Source organism: Adiantum capillus-veneris, chromosome 27, assembly GCF_014529385.1.
Source record: "Adiantum capillus-veneris isolate H3 chromosome 27, ASM1452938v2, whole genome shotgun sequence".
NCBI lineage: Eukaryota > Viridiplantae > Streptophyta > Polypodiopsida > Polypodiales > Pteridaceae > Adiantum > Adiantum capillus-veneris.
In genome coordinates this window covers 37,388,997-37,413,446 of record NC_140957.1, presented here as the reverse complement: position 1 = coordinate 37,413,446, position 24,450 = coordinate 37,388,997, and the positions used below count along the sequence as shown (strand labels likewise).

Below are 24,450 nucleotides of genomic sequence, written 5' to 3'. Positions count from 1 at the left end.
AGAGAGGGATATGGATAGAGAGAGAGAGATAGAGAGAAGGAAATAGGGAGAGAGGGAGAGAAGGAAAGAAAGAGAGAAAGAGGAGATAGAGGGAAAGAGGGAGAGAAAGAAAGAGAGATAGAATAAGAGGGAGAGAGGGAAAGAGGGAGAGAAAGAGAGAGATAGAGGGAAAGAGGGAGAGATAGAGAGAGAGTGTAGATAAAGGGAGAGAGGTAAAGAGAAAGAGAAAGAGATAGAGGGAGAGATAGGAGAGAGAGAGAGAGAGAGAGAGAGAGAGAGAGAGAGAGAAGAGATAGGGATAGGGACAGAGAGAGAGAGATATAGAGAGAAGGAAATAGGGAGAGAGGGAGAGAAAGGGAGAGAAGGAAAGAAAGAGAGAGAGAGGGAAAGAGGAAGAGAAAGAGAGAGATAGAGGAGAGAGAGAGAGAGAGAGAGAGAGAGAGAGAGAGAGAGAGAGAGAGAGAGAGAGAGAGAGAGAGAGAGAGAGGGAGGAAGAGAGAGAGAGAGAGAGAGAGAGAGCGTAGATAGAGGGAGAGAGGTAAAGAGAAAGAGAAAGAGATGGAGGGAGATAGAGGGAGAGAGGGAAAGAGGGGGAGAAAGAGATAGAGGGAGATAGACAGAGAGAAATAGATAGAAAGACAGAGAGATAGAGGGAGAGAGGGAAAGAGGGAGAGATAGAGTGAGAGAGGGGAAGAGGGAGAGAAAGAGAGAGATAGAGGGAGAGAAACATAGGGAAGGATAGAGAGTATATAGAGAGGGAGAGAAAGAAAGAGATAGAGAAAGAGAGGGAGAGAGGGAGAGAGGGAAAGAGGGAGAGAAAGAGAGAGATAGAGGGAAAGAGGGAGAGAAGAGAGAGAGAGAGAGAGAGAGAGAGAGAGAGAGAGAGAGAGAGAGAGAGAGAGAGAGAGAGAAGAGGGAGAGAAAGAAAGGGAAAGAGGAGAGAGAGAGAGAGAGAGAGAGAGAGAGAAAGAGATAGGGAAAGAGGGAGAGAGGGAGAGAAAGTAGATAGAGGGAGAGAAAGGGAAAGAGGGAGAGAAAGAGAAAGAGATAGAGTGAGAGAGGGAAAGAGGGAGAGAAAGATAGCAAAAGAGAGAGAGTACATAGAGAGGGAGAGAAAGAGAGGAATAGAGAGAGAGAGAGAGAGAGAGAAAGAGGGAGAGAGAGAAAGAAGTTAAGGAGATGAAAATTGGGCTCCAAAGGGATACCTGAGCTACCAGCACCAAGATTACCTTCAAGGCGAGGACGCTTTGTTGAGCGAAGGCCAGCCCATCCCCAAGCTTGGAGGGTGTAGGTAGAAGACAAGGGGTTCCACTTGTAAAACATGTTGATCTATGTTTTGCAATAATGGGATAAAGCGGCTGCCTCAGCTTGTGAGGCCAATCTAAGACATGGTGGATGTCCCTGGGGTCGCCCTTGTGGACGTACGCTAATCCCAAAAAAAGTGGTGCCCAAGTCCAAAGCCACCATGACCTTAGCGGAGACCTCCATGCCTCAGCAGAAGATGTCGTCCATGTTTGGCTTCTCATCTCTGAGAGTGCTTGCTTTACATGGAGGCGCAGACATTACTCGGGATGGAGCTTTCGCTTCGTAGTTCAACTACACGACCAAGAAGGGGAGAGTGAGAGGGATAGAGAGAGAGAGAGAGAGAGAGAGAGAGAGAGAGAGAGAGAGAGAGAGAGAGAGAGAGAGAGAGAGAGAGAGACTCAGTGAGAGAAATAGAATTACTTATTGCCTTACATTAGAATTGTAATGTTACGACCAATTGATCACTTAGATGTTGAATTTAGGTGCAGCCAACACAAAATGATGGCTACATTTACAACCTTAACATATATATGTGTGTACATATATATCTGTTTATGCATGTACATAGGCACTAAGTACGGGAGCATAGCATCCGAAGGTTAGATGCTTCCTCTTGGGTATAGTCCTTTTTTAATCATGGCATTGTGGTCATTGATCCACTCATGCATGGACTACCGCAATGTACCTTTGGTTTTACCACGGTTGAGACTGCGATGATATGTAAAGAGGTGCAATTGACCTTTGGCACTACTAGCCTCTACTTAGGTCTACTAGTATGTGTATGTATCTACGTGTTTGTGTGCTAATATATATATCCTCTGGAAGAGAATTGTAATGTTACGATCAATTGATCACTTAGACCTTGAATTTAGGTGTAGCCAACACAAAACGATGGCTACATTTACAACCTTAACATATATATGTGTATACATATATATCTGTTTATGCATGTATGTAGGCACTAAGTACGGGACCATAGCATCCGAAGGTTAGACTCTTCCTCTTGGGTATAGTCCTTTTTTAATCGTGGAATTGCGTTCATTGATCCACTCATGCATGGATTACCGCAACGTACCTTTGGTTTTACCACGGTTGAGAGTGAGATGATATCTAAAGAGGTGCAGTTGACCTTTGGCACTACTAGCCTCTACTTAGGTCTACTAATATATATAGGTATCTACGTGTTTGTGTGCTAATATACTTGTGTAAGTATTTATAGATGAAAGAGTAGGGTAGAAAGCTTAATCTTATATTGCTCTTTGTTATGTAGATTCATACGACAGACCAACTGGTGAGGAGCAACCAGCTGGCTCTTCTTTTGGTTGGTTCACATCTCAAGGTGGGCTCCCACCCGGGGTGGACATCGCCTCTAGTGGACCCGAGTCTTGTGTCGGTGAGAACAAGCAAAGAAATAATAATGTTTCTACATAGTTAACCATAAACCATGAGTGTCATAGGTTTTTCTTTTGTTATTTGCAGCCATTGTCATCCTACACCTACCCTTCTCACATTCCTCCACCGGTCGTAGATCCTGACTTACAACTGGCTATCTCTTTATGAGAGCAGTACCTCCGTTCGACAGAGGATTTGTTTGGACGCTACACTCCGCAGCAGCTTGCGACCTACGGCATTTCTCCGTAGACTACACCATGGGGGAGTCAAGGACAGACTCCTTACCTACGGAGCCTCGCACCGATGGCACCTCTCTCTACTCTCCCTTCCTATCTTCCTACTCCTATTCCATCGTGGGGTCCTACTCCCCTTGCATCACAGGGTCCTACTCCCATGGCATCACAGGGTCCTACGCCACTCCATTCCACTCTGGCTTTGCCAGAACATCGTTGATGGACTCTCAATGGACTTCCTCTTGCAGCACACGTCGATGCTCGTCTCAGGGTAGCGAGCGCCGTGAGAGACGAAGTGGCGGCAGATCTTGTGGTTTCTCATGTTTTGGTAGTGGTGGGGGAACGGAATCCCACTTTTAGAGCATACCGCCCCTGATACAGAGGACGAGGATACTGATGCACCCGTGCCAAACACACATGGGTGCTACTACAAGGTTAAATATGGCGGGGAGGTTGATTTCGGCACAGCACAGGGCAGGGCATTTCGATGCCATCTACAAATTCTTATACATTCAACGTATAAGAATTGTTTTATAAATTTTAGAGACCAACTGCCCGATCATGCCTGGTACATTGAGGACGCTCTATTAGCTATATTTCCAAATACCCTCGATCAATGTTTTTCACAACAATGGTTGGAGGGCTACATAAATACATTTCTAAAAAAACAAGCAGTCCAGTGTCCGATGCGCAACAGCCAACTAGGTCAGAGATCCAGACAAGAGTTACCGCGGTGGCAACATGGCAGATGCGGAGTGGAAGTGGGAAATTCAAGAGAAGAGAAATCAAGCTGCAACGTGCTCATCATATAGACAACAACGCGTCTCGTGCAAGATAAACTCCCACGTACTATGGCTCAGGAGCCAAGGGAGCTTGGAAGGATAAATATGTAAGATTATTTGAATCATAACGTCAATTGGTGATTATAAAGATTGTAGTTGATAATTTGATATTGTTATTGCTAACTTAGGAAAATGTCACTCTCTCTCGACCAACCAGAGATATGGTCAAGTATCGAGAGCAACATACAGAATTTGATACTTGGCGATGGTTGTTCAAAAACAACCACATCTCTAGCGAGAAATTCGACGCGGCGGTTAGACTACTACAAGCAGTAAGTTTAAACAAGTAATCTTGTATCAATTCTTTTGAGCTGTGGATAATTGTTTAATTTGGTTTGGATTTATGTAGAGCCAAAGTGATCCAACATACGTGCCTCTGGACGACGACGAGGATTACATAAAAAAAATGTTTTGTCAAAACTCTTGTAAAGTTCCAATGTGGCACAATGTATATACAACTATTTACTTTTTATTGTAACTTTTTTAAATAGTTGATCTTCTACATTTTTAATTGTCAAGTTAAAGTAAATTCAATTTCAGTTCTTTGGTATTTTTTATACTCTTCCAAACAAAAATTGATGTTTTATTCTTTTATGCAGGTCAAAAATAAAGGTGCTCCAATTTGGATGGCCCAAAGGAGCACCTTTATTTTTGAATTGGCATGTAGCAGTAATAAGCGTGGTAATAACAGCGGCAAAGGTCGCGGTAATAGCAGCGGGTATATTGCCGCGACTATTACCGCGCTTATTGCTGAGAAACCACTACTACGGTCATAGCCGCGGTTACAGCCGCTCCTGCAAATTTTTCTCTCTCCTTTTTCCTTTGTTTTTCTGCGAAAAATGTTAGCGGATATAGACAACTCCTCTTATAGTGTTGGATTTTCTTCATTATGCCATATTGATACTGTTTTATATTGATTAACAATGATTCAGATGCTTGTTGTATGATATCATGGCACTGTTTCATGATATATATTTGTCGTGAAGAGTGATACCATGGTGCTTTTTCATTATAGTTTGTTATGATTGAAATGATTATGACTCTATGGCTTTGCTCCATTATGTCATAATATTATTTCATGTTTATTTGTAATGATTGAGATGATCGTTTCATGATGTCATGATATTGTTTCATTAAATTTTTTCATGATATTTTGTTATGTTTGAGATATTATTTCTTCATGGATTTTCTCGATGATGCCGTGATGTTATTCTATGATAATTCATTTATGGTCTCAATTTTTTTGTTTCAAGGTATTGTTTCATGATAACGTTTTTATGATGGTGTTGTTCGATGATGCTATGGTGTTATTTTTTATGATTTCATGGGTTTTGTTCTATTTAGCTATTTTATGATGCCATGGTATAGTTTCATGATAATAAATTACGATTGCTTTAAGAGTTGTTGCTCTATGGAGTTTCCCTATTGTGACATGATATTGTTTCATATTGATTTACAATGATTTAGACGGTTATTGCATAATGTCACGGAATTATTTCATGACATATTGAGTTTGAGATATTTATTATTTCATGGATGTGTTCCATGATGATGTGATGTTATTCCATGATGATTTGTTATCATTTGTTATGACTAGCATGACTATTATTCCATGATTACTCATTATGATTCCTATGAATATTGTTTCACGATGATTCATTATTTGTTATTTTATATTACGTTGGATAGAGTTCATAGAAATAAAAAATCTCCGTGGTCAAATTTGTGTACCAAATTTGTGTATATGTGTACATATTACATGTATTTCATTTTAAGAAGATTACATGATATATATGTGATTGATCTTGATTTAATATATTTTGTGTGAATCAAATTTGTCTAAACAGAGGTGTTGCAAACCGTCTCCCAAAGACATTATATCCGTGTATTTCTTTAACATTGATATGATTTCTATCTTTTTCTCTTTAATTTTGTGATATTGGTAGATGATGCACAACTCAGAGACAAAGTAAAGGATCTCAGAGATGGTATACATTCATCGAAACTAAAGATGATCCAAAATATTTTTTGAAGTGTTTGAAGATTTAATTAGTGTTGAGCTTATATGTGAAGCTACTCTAAATATCGCCCTAGGTCCCCTCTATATATATACCATCTTGTGTATGTATTCTACACACTTTGGTATTGCACTCTCTTTGTATCGTCTATCTACCAAACACGAGTAGTTTATCATTTCTAGTCCTCTTGCCTATCCACATCTCCCACAAAATCTTATTATACAACGGTATACTAGTAGGCAACTTGCTGATTATATGCACCGCTATTATAATAGCCTTGCCCCAAACTCTTCTGGTAAATTTTCCCTACATGTTGTAGAAGTGAGTCTCTCCTAAATATTTATATTCATGCACTCAAATACTCCATTTTGAGCAAGTGTATACCGTGTAGTAAAGTGACTCATTCACTAGAGAAATCCTTAATCTGGGTGGAAAAGTGCACATAGCCTTAAACTTCTTGTGTGAGTGGTTCTCGGCCATCGATAGAAACTTTTAGAAGACACTAAATAATTATTATTTTCTCTTCAAGAGGTAGTCCATAACTTTTGAGTATAGTTATCTATGAAAGTACAAAAATATGATGCCCCCCCCAGAGAGTTATGTGGAATAGGCCCACATAGATCTCTATGAAATAAATCTAGAGGATTTTCTAAATTCCTATCCAATGGCAATGAGGTAAGCCTAGTCTGTTTCTCGCATATGAAATTATCACACAAACTAAAGTCAAAATAGTTTAACATAGGGATATAATCAAAGTGTTGTGAGTGCTTCATTCCCTTCTATTTCAAATGACCAAGGTGACTATACCACAACTCACTAGAAGGCAGGTCAAGTACATAGATAGAATTCTCTTTTACTAAAGAGACATATAAGGAATATAACGAGCAAGGCTTTTGGCCTTTGATCATGAAAAAGTTACCTTTTCTAATAATCCAGAAAACATTAACAAATATTGTAGTGTATCCAAGATTATCAAGTTATCCTGTTGAAACCAAGCTCTTGCTTATCTTTGGCACATGTCTGTATCTTGCAACATGAACTCGTGATCGTTGCACATATGTTATATATCTTAAGCTGATGAGAATCACCCATCTTAAATGAATCATGTGTAGAAGCATAACTAGAGAACCTCCTTGTGTGACGAGTAACATGAAAATTGGCACCTTCGTTTCTCTACACATAACATTCATCAAGATCTAAGAATTCCTTTAGACTCAATTCAAAAGGGAAGACTAGAACATTTGATGATTGTGGCAAGTCAAGAACACTATCAACATGTGGAAACTCAATGAAATTGATCTCCTCTACCTTCACAATGCTCTTACAAGGTACAAAACTCATGACAATGGATTTACCCTTCTCTCTTTGCAATAAACGAAAATCCTTTTTCATGTCTCCTTTCCTATGGCAATGATAGCATTCAATGTTCCTCATGTCATGTTTACGACTTTTGCTTTGGGCAATCCTACAATCTTGATAATGATTGAAATGGCACTATGAAGTCTCTATTTTTTAATTTTTTTCTAGCTACTTTTACTAGCTATATACACATCACCATGCCGACTAGTGTCAAAAGACCGACAGGCATATTTTCTATGAGCAAAGCACTAGAAACATCATTGAGAAAAAGTTTGTCCTTAGGGACAGAGTTACTAATGGTGGTGTTAAATGTATCCCATGATGCATGCAAAGAACATAGCAAGAAAATGACTTTCATTTCATCATCAAAATTAATCCCCTTTCCTATCAATTGAGTCAGCAGATTGTAAAACTCTTTCAAGTCTGAACTGACACTGCTATCTTTTTTCATGTTAAGACACATAAGCTTGTTCATAGAAAACACTTTGTCTGATGCACTCTTACCATCTCATGATGAGAATGAATACTACCATAATTCTTTGGCATTAGTCTTGTCCATAATAAGGAGGAATATAGACTCACCAACATGCAACCTAATAGCTCCATGCCATGAGAATTACGCTCCTACCATATTAGTGTACAAACCGTCTTTGCACTCTTTCAATGGCACTTAAAGTTCTTTGTTGATTATAGGACATCAATCATATAGTGAAATTTGTACCATCAAATCTCTTAATGGAGTAATATTCTTTCTCAGAAGGCCCAACAATCCTCACAAGAGCTAACTACACAAGAGTAACGCTAAGAACACCAAATTTTTTTGCATAAATTTCAATAGAGTCTCCTCTACTTAGAGATGAAAATCTCAACTAGAAAACTCAGTAAAAATCACTACAATGCTCGGGGAGTTCACTAAAGTATATGTAACATAGCACGCGATTCAACAAAACGGATTTTATTTTCTTGTTATAAATTTATGAAAACATGAATACATGAGAGATATCAGGGGTAATTAAAATCCATTTTAGTGAATGCATGTGATATAAGAAAATTTCACTTAGTGAACGCCCTCGACTACAATGTCAATGCGAAAGAGTGCAATAAGAAAACTAGAGGACTTGCACAAAAAGTTCGGAGAGTCTCCTCTATACGGACATCCTCAAGAAAATGTGAGCAAAAAAGAAAAGCATAAACCAACAAAAAGTGCTAACAAGGCATAAACTAGCATAGACTGCTCAAAGAAATTATCAAAAGAGTATCAACTTGGCATCAAAGCATTTCTACACCAATCTCCACCAATCTACTCCACCTCACACTGGGTAACCCATCTCTCAATGCTCGGCTTCAAATAGCCTCATACAATGAGCCTCACGAAAAGGCTATGCAAACACGAAAGCCATAATTTTAGAAAGGGCTTTGTCAAACCAAGCCTTAAAACAATCAAAACTACCAAAAGAAGCCAAAATTGTTTGCACAATGAGGTACAATGTAAGTATCCACAACACAACCTACATCCAAAATGTAATATTGCTACTACAAAACCATAGGATGCTCACTCAAATAGGAACTAATGATATGCAAGCAGAAACTTGATCTCAACTGAGCTCTCTATGGGGAGTAAAAAATTTCTCTCAAGAGAGCTCAAGCACACACAAGGTGCTCATGCATATCCATACACATAAAGATCCCAAAAGATAGCAATTAGTAAGTATAAATCTCCCATTGAACGTAGAATTTGTCACTGACAAAACTTGTCAATTGAACCCAACTAAGCTAGGAAAAATCAAACCACAGATGCCATGCATATGGTAATTGGTACATCTCAAGTGTAGAAACAACATATTTGTAGTGGTAAGACTATGAAGAAAGCCAATAAAATCTATAGCTATGGAGACCTTGTGAGTCTGAAAAATTGATGCAAAATGGTAACCTATGAGCCGTCAATGGCTAAGCATCAAAAAACCAAACCACAGTAGGCACACTTCAAGGAATATATGCAAAATGTAGCGGTAAGAAGCCAAGAAATAATTTTCAAGATTGCTCTCTCCAATGATGCCACGAAAAATGTTGTGTTGATGTTGATATGGATATCAATGTTGAGACAGTGATGCCGATAAAATCCGAGTATCGATGTTGAGAAAACTAGGTGTCAATGTTGAGAGTGTGTGTGTGTGCGTGTCCTTGAGGCTTTCAATGTTGAAGTTGAGATGAAGCTATGTATTTTACTCTCTACAGACTCTCTCTCTCTCTCTCTCTCTCTCTCTCTCTCTCTCTCTCTCTCTCTCTCTCTCTCTCTCTCTCTACTCTATATTCTCTCGTGTGTGAAAGTTATCTATCTCCATTAAGTAAACTACTCTAATATCTACTTAACTACGTCCTATTTCCTAACAAAATTGGTATCAGAGAAAGGCTTGCTTGTAGCTAAAGTATCTTAAGGAAAATATTCCTTGAATTGAGTGGGAATAAGGACCTTTATTTTCCACTGGGAAGTCTTGCAAGGAAACCTGCAACAATGGTAGAAATCATGGAATTTCCTTGACCAAAATGCATCAGGAACAATCCGACTAAACTTAGCATCAACAATGGCCTTCTACGGCTCAAAAATGAAGACCACGAAGGACTTGATGAAGTCACTTGATGGCCTCTATGAGAAATCATCGGCATCCAATAAGGTATTTCTCATGCAGCACTTGTTCAGTCTAAAATGGCAGAGAGTGTTTTAGTTGTAGAACACCTAAACAAATTTAACACCTAAATAAGTCAACTTCTCTTGGTGAAGGTCAATTTAAACGATGAAGTGCAAGCCCTCCCTATACTATCAGCTCTACCAAATAGTTGGGACAGCCTTGTGATGGCTATAAGTAACTCTGTCTCTAAAACAAAGACTCTTAAGTTTGATAATGTTGTGGGTGTCTCCTAAGCGAGGAAATGCAAAGGAGAAGCACAAGTGAATTATCAATTGTTGCACTGTCAGAAGAAACAAGGGGAAGATCAAAGGAGAGGTTCAAAAATCAAAAGGGTCTTGATCGCTCAAGGCAGATCAAGTCTCACACAAAGTCAGTACTCGAATGTTGGAACTGTGCCAAGAAGGGCCACGTCAAGAAGGATTGATGGTCCGAGAAGAAGAAGAAGGAGTCGGAGTCTCAAGACAACAAGCCACCATCAAAGGCCAATGTGGCAGGTAAAGTAGAGCAATATGCTTTAATTCTCTCATTAGACAATGTGTCTAATTTTTGGATAGTAGATTCAGCGGCTTCATTCCATGCGACACCGCACAAGCAACATTTTCAAGATTACACCAAAGGTAATTTTGGGTATGTATACTTGGGAGATGATGAAGCTTGTGAAATCCTTGGCAAAGGTACAATTTGTGTCAAAATTGCTAATGGAAATGAATGGAAGCTTATAGATGCTAGGCGTGTTCCTTTTCTTTGCAAAAATTTGATCTCTACAAGTCAATTGGCACAACATTGCATTCGGAAACAAACGTTGGAAGATCTCAAAGGGATCTTTAGTGGTTGCCAAACAAAGGAGAAAAATTTGGTACACTTTACTTGTGTACTGTCAGCACACAATCTTCAACTTGTGCAACAACTATAAAAGTCAATAGTGTGGTGTGGCACTACCAGCTTGGGCATGTGAGTTCCAAAGGAATGCAAATCCTTCAATCAAAGAAGCTTCTGCTAGGTTTGAAAGAAGTGGACTTAGAGTTCTGTGAAGATTGTGTTTATGATAAACAAAACAGGGATACATTTCAAAAAGCAAGAAATGAAAGAAAAATAAAAAACTTGAACTAGTTCATTTTGATGTTTGAAGATCATGCAAGTACACCATCTTGGTGGCTCATTGTAACATTCCTAGACGATGCAACTAGGAAAACATGGGTTTATGTAACGAAGAATAAATCGGATATGTTTTCCAGATTTCAAAAGTAGAAAGCCTTTGTGGAGAATGAAGCAAGTATGTCCAAACTTGAATGCCTCAGATCCAATAATGGAGGCAAATATTGTAGCCACACTTTTGAAAGCTTTTGTGCTAGCAATATCATTTGGAGGAAAAGAACAACCCCAAGGACACCTCAACAAAATGACATTTTGGAAAGGATGAACAAAAAAATCATGGAGCGAGCACGAAGCATGCGGCTACATGCAGACCTACCGCTTGAGCTTTGGGCAAAAGCAGTAAGTACGTATGTTTAAATTATCAACCCGCCGTCACCCTCAATGCCATTGGATGGGGGAATTTCTGAAGAGGCATGGACAAGTAAACCAATGAATTATGCATTTCTCGAAGTGTTTGTGTGTGAGGCTTTTATGCACGGTCATAACTTACAACTTTAATATTTATTTCTCCCTAGAAGCATCAGGACATGTTGAGGACTACTAAAGATAGTTCTCTAGCATTATAGACCTCACAAAAATGAATTCTAGAGTGGTATAGTTGCAAAAAGTTGAAAAAAGCCAAAAACAGGACCCGTTTTTTCACACAGTTTAGGTTTTGAAATGTTGTGCAAGGACAAGGTTAAAGATGGAATTGATATTCCAAAAAAATGTCGAGTTTTTTTCAGCTCACGAGACAACTTTCTAGATAGATAGCACCTCAAAGGAAAATGGTCACTTAACAGGACATAAAAGTGTCCTAGGACATAAAAGTGTCCCATTACCAACCTAGTGTTAAAGGACTCTCAAGCATTATTGTTATTTTTAATGCTTCATTTAAATAAATTCTCAGTAAAAAATCTAAATGCACACAATTTGCATGTTAAATATTCTTTTGTATCTTTTTAAAGAGCATCAATTATCATCGCTTTTTGATTGCTACATTTACATAAATTCTATGTAAAAAAGTGTCTGAACACAATTTACTAGTCCAATTTGTATACTTCCAATGTTTTAAATGTTTTTGAATTTTTAAAGTCGGTGTGTGCTTTGTTTGAATTAGTATGTGCGCATGGAGAAAAATATAAATTGAAAATTCAATATATGTTGAAATGTGCCAGACTGTTAACATGTATTGTTTGATCTGAACTAAGTTCTTATATACCACTAGTTTGAACTGCTTTTTACATGTGTAACAGATTGCAATTTCAAGTGAATATTTCCAATTTTTATCAATATTTCCTTGCACATTTGTTAAAGTCTTCAAGTGGTGGTTAAGAGTTTACCTGAGATAGTGTGAGAGTGTTAGTGTCATTCGCAACCATGAATTTGTATTTGATATGTTGTTTTTTAATTGTCCTGTGCAAATACAACGCTAGATCAAAAGAAATGTATTATGCGTGTCATTCGTAAAAATGTATTTTGGCAATCTCATCATGTGCAATTGATCGCACACAGCAGATTAGTGAAAGCAATGTCTACATCAAAGACATCACTAGCACTATATGGGAGTACACAGAGCGCAGGTTGCGACTTGAAGGCCAGTACGAGTTGTTGCTTCCAGCTGGGATACAAGAATTTGACCCCCACGACAAGGTCAGGACAGTATTGGGCAATATGAAAGTATGTTGCAGAGACTTAAAGGAAGATATCCCAGCTGCCTGCGACATGTCAAAATAGAGCTCTAGAATAAATTGTGGGAAGAACAGAAGGTAAAGATGAAGCGTGTGAAAGCGCGGGACCAAGCAGCCTTACCCAAGAGATTGAAGATGGCCCAAGATGTGCAAGCAGCTTTGGGAGGTCAATCGATGCCAGCGGCACCGGCACAATCATGCGCATTGCTTTGAATGCAAAGTGCGCTCATATTTTCTTCATCCCTCACGAAGCCTTGGTAGAAGGTATGAGGATTGGAGCACGCTCCTTCGGTGTGTGCACATTGTACACCATCAAAGACATATCATTTTTTCTAGACCACATTACATATGTGGGAAAATGTTACAAGGGAGGGAGTGAGGCAAAATTTGACAACTTTCAGATAGAGCAAGGAATGGAAACGCTTCACCCCTCCATTGTAAGGTGCATTGGGTTTACTACAGAAGCTCCTTGGATCACGATATTCCCATACTACAATGGGGATACCATGGGCGACATGATGTGTCGCTTATCGTTCGCTCACGGATTGTTCAGACGACACATGCGCAGGCTAAAACACGGTTGGAGGTCATTTCCTGTAGCAAATCTTCATGTAAGCGAGATAGGCACGGTGCAGATCAAAGGAGTGATTGAGCAGATGCCAGCAATTTGTCATGCCTTAATCGACGGCGTTGCTGCTACCCACTCGGCCGATATAGTGCACAGTGACCTGCACCCGTTCAACGTAATGTTGGACTTTACTTGCACCAATAAACCCCGCGTCGGCATCATTGTTTGGGGTATGATGCTGAGAACACCAACTAAGCGCGTAGCAAATCATTATCTGCATCCAAGTGCACAGTTGGATGAAGCAGTTTTGAATGCACAGAGAGCAGGGAATGCCGAGATGGCTAAGTGATCATGGATTTCTCTCGAACTATACGATCCATGGTGCACAGATGCATACACAAAAGTAAGAGAAATTTATGCATCAGGCTACCTATTCGTCATGCTGTCAGATTTTTGGAGTGCAACCAGAAAAGTTTATTTTCCAGAAGAATTTTTTCACCACCCGGACGAAGATGTTATGAGGGCTATTTGAATTAAAGTAGATTGTTGGATGAAGTTAAAAGAGCGGGACCAAAGAAGGAATGCTTTTGACGTGTTGATATTTTTCAAAGAACATTTAAAGACAGACCTCAATCCTCTGCAACATCCACTTGTTGAACTTGCACCATCATTTTATCCGATTTAAATATTTCTATGATGTACATATATCTTGTCTAGGGTTTCTTTTTTTTATTGAAGTGTATTATCTGGTTTGAAGTGGTTCACCTGATTGAGTCAATTATCTTTTGTCATTTCAAATTTGTCATTTAACTATCAGTATTTCAAATTTGCCTTGTGGTTCAATTAGTCGCATTTATTGTGGTTTGATTTAGTGAATTCCACGCAGTGTCCAAATGAGTTATATGGTCACATTGTGCAACAGCGACCAGTAGACTTCTCGTCAAAGGAGACAATTGTTGCCACTCATGATTTAAGGGAGAGTTGTGTCACTTTCATCCAAGATGAGCTGGCATTGATAGTGGAAGGCGCCGACCTACAATTAAAAAGAGAGAAGGATATTTACACGACATAGTTGGCAGAGAAAGATGCAGAAATAACACGGCTTTCTATAGCTACCCAGACACCGCAACCCTCATAAGTCCGGATGGAGAAAAGCATTCACCGCTTAAGTTAGGACGTTCAAGATCTGACACAGTGAGTGAATCCAACACATGTACAAGGGACACACATCAGCCACCTTGTCTTGCATCCGGAGTTGGTCCCCTCGTCTACTTCAGATGCATCCTCATCTTCCCAATGTCCAGTTTGCTACAAGAATTTTGATGGATGGAGTGGATATTATACACTGACATGTGGTCATTATTATCATTGAGTTTTTCTTATTCGTTTGATGCAAAATAGTAGTCGATGCACAATCTGTTCACAAGATATTCCACAAGAAATATATATTATGTTTGGCATGGAAAACGAATATAAATTCAAGCAAGCACGTCTAGATACCCCTAGCAGAATTAGAAATCTCCTTGATGAGCAAGATGCTGCTTCAGGGCAACACAATTGAGATCGACAAACTATCGCGAATATGAAGCATTGTAATTACTCAAAACACATTTGAATACAAGGTGTTTTACAATGGTTTTTGACATTTACTCATTCTACTCTCAAGCTATATTGAATCAGTTGAGTTGTTATCTGATTCTAAGTCTGAGTGTTGTGGTTCTCCTTGTAATTCAACCTCCACATTTATTATCAAATTCTCTTCTATTTCATCTACAGTGCATTGAGATACATCAACATTGAACTCTTCTTCATCTTCGTTTTGACAATCATACAACCAGGTTGGCATTTCCTCCTCGTAGCCAGCACTTTCAATGTGATTCAGTATCTTTTCGTTGCAATACATATACACTAATTTTTCTTCTCTATCTGTTAATAGTCTTTTGTGAATAGTGTTGTGAACATACTTGTACATACTCCACTTTCTCTCTGAACTTGAGTTCGTTGCACATTGTGCGAGTACTTTCATTGCAAGGGGACATAAGATAGAGTAATGCTCTCCACCATTCATCATCCACCACTTCCATGCAGGTTGCTCTTTTTCCATTACCTGTACAAAATCATTCGCAAAAAGACATTTTAATCTAAATGCACTCATTTCTTTGATGCAATCAATTCGGTCGTGAGCGTTGGAGTAGAACGTGTTGACCACGTGATAGAAATCGCCTACCACCTCTGTATTGGACATCAGATCTAAATTCCAATACTCTGGATCGAGCATGTAAGCCACGCTATGGAGTGGACTATGAACTCTCTTCCACCTTGTATGAAAATACTTAGCCAAAATTTTTCGTTGTTTGCCAAAGAATGGTAATCGCCACTCCCCTCTCTACTACAGACTCTTTCAGCTCTTCAGGATTTTCAAGACTCTGTTGGACTGACCACCATGTCATCCACACTTTGCCCAAGTTTGGCACCCTTTGATCAAGATTGAGGATCGCGAACATAACGGGCATCATTACATGGTATGCATCCATTACACTCCTCCACTCTCGGGGGGTTCAATATGTGTAAAACTACCATATCACGTGCGTTCAAGACATGTTTGTAAAACCCCTTATCTGTGAATTTTGTTATGAATATAATGTACCCTTTTCTTTCAAAATCTGTAAGTTTTTTTCAAATTTGAAAAAATAATGCCCTTCTCTATATATATTTTCGTAAGTTTCAATAACTTTAAATACCCTTCTATTGAACTCACGTGATAGGTTACATTTTATTAGGTGACCTCCTCGGGCCTCCACCAAGAAACCTTGTTTACATTGCCATGTAGACATGCAATTTTATCTTTCACTTTTTCTTTCTGATCAAGCTGCCATTCATCAAAGGCCACGCAATTGAATGTGTCAATCACAGTACATTTATTACAAAGAAGTGATTATAAGGTATAAAAGTGTGCATAACGGAGTTTCAGCAGGAAGTTTCAGCATCACTGACATGCACATCCTATACAAATTGAGCACTCTTTGTTGTTTCAAGATAACTTCCACAATCTGACGTGCTGTATCAATTATTTTGGCGAACCGTGTGGTTTCTTCTCTATTATACCAATCTTTTAGCACCAAGTTCAAGCTGTGCGTATTACAACCATTGGCAAAAATGTGTGGAAAGCACTTCTTTATTAATTTACTAGCATTTTTACAATTCTTTGCGCCGTTGTTTATGACTACTTGAACGACATGTTCAACACCAATTTCTTTAATTACATTAATCAAGACCTCAGAAATGTATTTGCCACTTTTAATTGCACCAGAACTATCAATCGCCTTTATAAATGTTTCTCCCCTTGGACAAACCAGCATTACATTGATCAACGGTCTTCTCTGAACATTTGACCATCCATCACTCACAATCGTGCATCCTGAAAACGAAATATTCCCAAGTAATATTTTGCCAATACGCTCTTTGACTTCGATGTAACATTTCTCCATGAAAATATTTTTTTCGTGTGATAAGAAGGAGCTGAAAATCCTGGACCAAACTCACTGATTTTCTTCCAAGCAGCCTTCCAATGATTGTTGTCTATAATGACCAAAACACTTCTAGTAGAGAATATTGCTTTGGCGAGTGCAGTTTGTGCTTCTTCTAGAGACTGCACTCGAAAGCTTTGATATAATGATTTTTGACCCATTTGACAAAGTCCACCTTCATTGTGACGTTTAAAAGGAACACTGCCTGGAATTTTCTCTCCTTGCGTAGGTTGTTCTCCAAGGTTAGCTGGCGTCACTACAGGATCTGCGGAGTTAATATTTGGCTATGGGAACTCTTTGTTGAGCTTATATGTGAAGCTACTCAATATATGGCTTCTCTATATATGGCACCCAGGTCCCCTCTATATATACATCATCTCATGTGTGTATTCTACACACTTTGGGGTTTTACTTCTGTATTCTCTCCTTCTCTCTCAACATGGTATCAGAGCAGTACGTTTTTGTTTTCAATTTTTCTCCTGATCCAAATCGATTTTGCAGAAACTACTCGCGAAAGGGATTGAAATCGATGTGGTCTACAACTTTGCAGAAGGAAGTTTTTTCAAATTCTGCACCGATTTTGAGTTATCGTTCACGGACTGCGTACATACCTGATAAACAGCTTCCGCGTTTTGTTTTTGATTTTTCTGCTAATTGGAAACGATTTTGCAAAAACTATCCGCTGAAGCGATCGGAATCGATGTGGTCTAAAACTTTGCAGAAGGAAGTTTTTTCAAATTCTGCACCGATTTTGAGTTATCATTCGCGGACTGCGTACATACCTAAAAAGCAACTTCCGCTTTTTGTTTTTGATTTTTCTGCTAATTGGAAACGATTTTGCAGAAATTACCTCGCGAAAGAGACCGGAATCGATGTGGTCTACAACTTTGCAGAAGGAAGTTTTTTCAAATTTTGCACCGATTTTGGGTTATCGTCTCGGACTACGAATATGTTTGAAAATCAAAATTTTACTTTTTGCTTTTGATTTTTCTCATAATTGAAAACTTCTCAATTATATTTTTCTTCATCAATCATATATTTGTTACTGACGTAACTTTGCTGTAGAAGCTAGTTACACATCGTTCCGATTCAGTCGAGCCGTTGATGATCGTCCAAATTCTATCGAGCTACTGTTGGTACATGATCTTTTGTTATATGATATACTCGTTCATTGATTCTCGTATAATTATTCTTCTAGAGATATAGTTTACGTCGTTTTATTGATAATTTCTCATTGATACCATAGTGATTTTGATGGTACCATGATGATGTTTTGTTAATAATTTGGTCATGGTGATTTTCGTTGATACCATGATGATATGTCATTGATACCATGGTTATTCTCGGTGGTGCCATGATGATATTTCGTTGATACCATGGTTATTCTGGGTGATTCCATGTTGATATTTCGTTGATTCCATAATGATTTTTATTGATACCATGATGATGTTTCGTTAATACCATGGTTATTCTCGGTGATGCCATGATGATATTTCGTTGATACCATGGTTATTCTCGGTGATGCCATGATGTTGTTTCATTGATACAATGATTATTCTCAGTGATATCATGATGCTTTTCGTTGATACCATGATCATTTATTCATTTTTATTGACATAATGATGATATTTTGTTAATACTTTGATGGTATTCATCGATCACTACATTGATAAATGTTGTTTTATGTAGTATATACACATATCATTTGTATCACGTAATCACACATTTTGTACTTTTACGTTTATACTTTATGTACCATATGTTGTCGTGCGTATATATGTCGTCAAAAGAGTGGCGTCGCGAACCATCTCTTATGGCATTGTGAACGTAATTATTTCATTAACGATGCTAATAATTTTCATGACATGTTTTTTTTTGGAGTCTATGATCTATGTAGGATTGATCAAAGAATTGATTTTATGAAGACAAACTTGGTGACAATAAAAGATTTATGAAGATATGTTTGGTAATGCCATATTGATGACAACATGAAGACATGTTTGGTGATGCGATATTGATGACAAGCTACACAACAGATTCACGGAGACACTTTTGATTACAAGCTAATCGATAGCTTTTACACCTCTTTATTGAACCTTTGTATTCATTATTGTATTTGATAGGAGTAATGTAACTCCTCATAAAACATTCATTGTAAAAGGAGTGATGTAGCTCCTCGTAAACATTTGTATATTCAATGATTTTTATAATATAACGGTGGGTGTATATAGAGCTGTGGGTTTTTCCCTTGATCCCCCAAGGGTTTTTTCATCCACAGTTAGGGACCCTTATTTGAGCGGGGGTGTTGAGCTTATATGTGAAGCTACTCAATATATGGCTTCTCTATATATGGCACCCAGGTCCCCTCTATATATACATCATCTCATGTGTGTATTCTACACACTTTGGGGTTCTACTTCTGTGTTCTCTCCTTCTCTCTCAACACTCTTGACCCAAAGGCACAGAGCTATATATCCATTGTCTCTTGCCACCCTTTTTGGCGAGCTCTTCTCTCAAACGCTTTGCAACTGCATGTGCCTGAGAATGTTCACATTTCTTACAACTGTTTTTAGCGCTACTCAAAAAATGATCCCTAATACGTGATGCACCGCCTGATTTTGTTGTGTGACAAAATTTACATTGTCACTCCATATATCGGCCGCATATGTTGTGAGCATAATCCCACTCTTTGCCAAGAGCTTTTTTATTCTTTGGCTTCTTCGTACCACTTGTGTCCACATTTTTCTCCATTCCTTTTAAGTTAAAACTGAAGACAAAAGAACAAGATGTTCAGTTTTTTAAAACATTTTTCTTATTTTTAATATATATTATAATTTAAAAACCATTCAATATGAAAGTAACCATGATGCACAATATGAGATTTTCAATGCACGCTAGTCAGTCCACATATCGATCACCTATATTGTGAGCAACCACACACATTGCAATGTAGTCTATGCATGGCATAATAACTATAACAATGCTATGAATCTCTCTATGCAACTATTATTATAATGATTATTTATATGTCCACTTTGATTTGCAAACAATAAGACACATCTAATTTCATTTGCTACAAAAAAACAAACGAAAGCAATAAAATATATGATTGGTCATTTCATGCACTAATAATCTATCGTAATACATAATGCACTCTCTATATAAACCAATGCATGAACTAACGCAAATAAATCTTCAATATAATCACTCAATTGAGGACTACTTGTACTCTGTGAAGGATTGTAGCCCACCCATGCAACCAATTCAATATATAGAAGCTATTTTAACCCAATCAAGGATTATAGCTCTTATATTGTGAAGTGACAAGTGTAAATCAACTCAAATACAAGACTTTAAGGATCTTTATATGCCCGGTACACTAGTAGAGGACATCCGTCCCTTGACTATCGACTCGTCATTTACATATGCTCATCTTCTAAAATCGACTACAGCCCTCATTTGGACCAATGGATTCTTCGCAATGAGCATGATTCTCCAAGTTTTCAGTTGTTTTGGTTTCGTACCTTTATGTCGTTATACGAAATAATTTTTTACTGAAAGTGGTTACTGAATTAAGAATCACGTTTGGCCCAAAAAAAGGACATGTGACTCTGTAATCTTAGGTCAATTCACAAGGAGATGACATACCCGGCACTCGGATACACTCCCCAAGGATTTGCCTAGCTAAAAGACCGGGGTTAGCACACTATTTACTATATATAATTACTCCCGTCGGGCTTTTTTATTTTCCCGACGGGCCTGCCGGGCTACTGTATATATCCGGTGGGCCCGCAGAGAAAAATATAAACCCCGGAGGGCTAACCGGCTCTATAGGTTTTTGCAGGTCAAAATCAAAGTCACATTAACAATTAACGTGATCACATGATTTTTTTGTGTAAATATTAGAGTTATTGACGTAATCACCCGATTGTGATTACGTTGATGAAATCCCTGGGAACAAGGTGTGTGTGAGGTGGTGAGAGTGAAGCAAGGCGGGAGTTCCATTAAGGGTATAATCTCTTTGTAACCTACTTCTAGTTTGAAGTACTAAAGCCATTGAGTGACTGCTTTCCCATGGACGTAGCCTACATTGGGTGAACCACATATATCGTGCTCTCTCTCTCTCTCTCTCTCTCTCTCTCTCTCTCTCTCTCTCTCTCTCTAATCACTCGTGTTGTGAAAATTATATATATATATATATATATATATATATATATATATACTCTATAATCAATTGTGTGTGAAAATTATCTCTCTTTATTAAGTAAACTACTATAATAGCTACTTAGCTACATATTATTTCCCAATAATATATGCACTCCATATAAGCTAACAAGCTCTTCTACAAAGTCGTAGAGCTCAAAAAGAGCTTTGTTTAGATAAAAAAGGTTTCAGAATCCGAGATTTCTAGATCAAGCTATGATAAAAACAACGTCTTACTAACAATTTTCCATGAACTGAGCAACATGTTTCGTTCTTTCTCTGAGCTCATAGAAAGCTTAATGTCTCACCTCTTGCAATTTGTGGTGTTCAATCATTTGCCACCTTGATAGGTAAGCTCTATGTGCGGAGCTCACAATGTCTCCATAGCAATGGAAACTCTAAGCTTCATTTGATCTGATCAATGTAGCCAATGTGAAGCTCGCGGACGAGAGGGAAATGTCAAGAGAAGAGTAGCACCACAACCTTTGGCTTTGATACCACTTGAAGAGTGTGCAGTGCATGCAGAGTGAGAGGGAGAAGAAGAGTAGACATAGAGTGTTGGTGGAGCTCAACATAAGGATTGGAATGCCTCACTACTCCTTATTGTTCTACATAACCAAAGAATAGATAAGGTTAGTATCGTTAGTATGATAGGTGTTCAACTAATTGGCCTAAACCTTAACATTGGGCCCTTTTTGGACGAAAGTTGCGAAAGGTAAGAAACAAAGGGAAATTCCAGTCTTTCACATCTCTCGGAAGATAGAAACCCCTTTTGGAACGATGTGGAACAATAGCAATGCAACACATCTTAAATATTTACAAAAGGCTTTTGATCATCAGAGTCTTAGAAGTTTTGTCCTCCACCCCTATGCCTGTGATTGGGTCAGGCCTAGATTGGAAATCTTAGCATTGGCTAAATGACATGGTATTTACACTCCCCAAGATCCAAGATATCTACAACAAGTTGATTTTTAGAGCTGACTGGTTTGCACTAATCGTCAAGATATGGAAGGAAAATTGACCAGAAGAGCATTGCCTGAATCGTGTTAATGCCATCTGGGAGTGCAAATGGCCAGCCTATATGAAGACATTTACATGGAATGTGTTATGGGGAGACATCCCCACTAAAGGTCTGCGTTGGAGGGATTGGCATTAACACCTGCTCTGGTTGTAGATCAACCTTCTATCCCCTCCATTTGATAAAAAAACTATCCTACCATGTGAGGTCTAGCTGCCAAAAATTGCAAATGGGTGCCAAAGATTTGGAGGATTACCTTCTACACAAACGACCTGATCTTGGGAGGATGTAGATGGCACAACTAAACCATTTTGTTCTGCACCAAATCGCTAGATATTGTTATCCGAAATAGATATGGAGAACCCAAAACCTTTGTGTCTTTGAAGAAAAATATGTCGTTGAGCGACTTTTTGAGTAATCCTTAGCAGGTCTTTGTCAAGCTCCTATTGTGTCTCTTTTCAAGCCCCCTTTTAGAAACATTGTCTCCTGAAGGCAGAAGTAGTGTTTGAGGTTGATAGTATATTCTTCTATGAGTTAATACAACATCACCACTTACAATTGTGAGTATGGCCCAAAAAAAAAAAAAGGATGCCTACTAGAATTCATTGTCACGACTTTATGTTATATGTTGCACGCAAACTTCGAGTGGGGCGTTGGTAGGGGTGTCCAGAATAAAGTATGAACTGGATTGAAATGTTGGCAGTAGGAAATGGCGGTGAATGGAGCTGGTATGAAATGTTAGGTGCTGGGTTACGATTAATTTTGATTTGGTGATTAAAGCAAACAAAGGATGGCGATCAGAATATATATAAATACGCCTTCTTTAATCAGCTTATGCTTGCGTTATCAGCATAAGCATCATCAGCATCTTCGATTAAGCTATCATTAACGCTAATGATCTACTGCCTGTAAGCCTAATTAATGCGTCGACTCATGAACTACAGTACTTGCAGCTGCTATTTAGCGTTCAGAGCATGCAAGTTAGCGATACGCAAGCATGCTGCAGCTGCAGCTACGCAGCGCTAATCAAGCTTGCTGGAGCTGCTAAATAGTAGTGATTAGCTGGCACTAATTAGCGTAATCAGTATAAATAGCTTCAGCACGAATTGATTAAGCACGGCTACGTGCGCTGTTCTGTTTTGAGCGAGGATGAAGATGATGCAGACCGGGCGGAAGCTGGAGGCGATAAAGGTACTACTCAAGTTTGTGGTCGTGATGGTGGCAGCTGAGAGAGAAGCGCATGGAGCGTTGGAGGCGGACTTCCTGGGGCCGCACAATGCAGCGAGGGCGAAGGTGGGAGTGGCAGCGCTGGCGTGGGACACGAAGCTAGAGGCATATGCAGTAAGCTATGCGGCCAATAATGGGGCGCAGTGCCAGCTGGTCCACTCGCAGGGGCCGTATGGGGAGAACTTGTTCTGGGGCGGGGCGGGTAAAGCGTGGACGGCCGCTGACGCTGTGCGGCAGTGGGTGGACGAGGCCCGCTTCTACGACTACGCCTCCAACACGTGCGCGTCCGGACGCATGTGCGGGCACTACACGCAGGTGGTATGGCGCACCACCACCCGTCTGGGCTGCGCCTCCCAAACCTGCCGCGATGGCTCCACCTTCATCATCTGTAACTACAGCCCTCCCGGCAACTACGTTAACCAGCGTCCCTACTAATCTGATCTCTCTCTCTCTCTCTCATTTTGCTTGACACATGCTTCGCATCAGCTACACTCATTCCAGTTCTCTCTCTCTCTCTCTCTCTCTCTCTCTCAATCAAAAGATGGAATAAGATAATGACTTAAATATGTCATCTAGTATGATTTTTGGCTATCGTGACAAGAGCTATGCTCATGAATTAGTGGCTGGTGATTTATAATAAAAAGGATCTCTCTCTCCCTCTCTCTCTCTCTCCACACAAATCCTTTACCGCAAGCAATTCACAAGTCTTCTAGTTACATATACCTTAAGCCCCGTCTTCCCTCAACTAAATGCTCACTCCAGCTTCTATATGCCCCCTCTATGAGTACCTCCCTGTGTTCCCAATGCTCCCTTCTTGTTTGTGATTTATCTCTCCAACTTGAAGTAACGAGTGATAAAATCACCAGGCCTGCCAGGCATGATAAAAATTTCATTTTGACATGCAATTTTTCAAGCCCTTTTTCATATGCTTTGTGCAATGCAATCAACTTATATAATTTGTCATATATAACGTTAACTTAAAGATATAAATACACAAAATGGCAGGCAATTTTGAGATTGTTTTGGTAGGCAAAATAGCCCTTGACAAAAAGAATAGGCGTCAATTTTAGGCCTTGAAATTTTGAGGTTAAATCCCACTTTAAAATCACTACATCTTTAACTATTTTTTTTTATAAACATAAGCACATAGAATTGAATTAAAAAAGCATCCTTAAGCTATACACCCTAAGCTTTAGGTCCCTATGCTCTATACCCCACTTTAAAAATTCTACATTTTTAAGCTCTA

The 24,450-nt window shown here is 39.0% G+C and overlaps 1 protein-coding gene across 1 annotated transcript; it reads left to right on the top strand.

Moving 5' to 3' along the window:
* Positions 1–23,126: 23,126 nt before the first annotated feature.
* On the top strand, positions 23,127–23,639 carry LOC147421792 (pathogenesis-related protein PRB1-3-like). The gene has a single exon (XM_086502969.1). The coding sequence runs from the start codon at positions 23,127–23,129 to the stop codon at positions 23,637–23,639; it is 513 nt and encodes a 170-aa protein (XP_086359095.1).
* Positions 23,640–24,450: the final 811 nt, after the last annotated feature.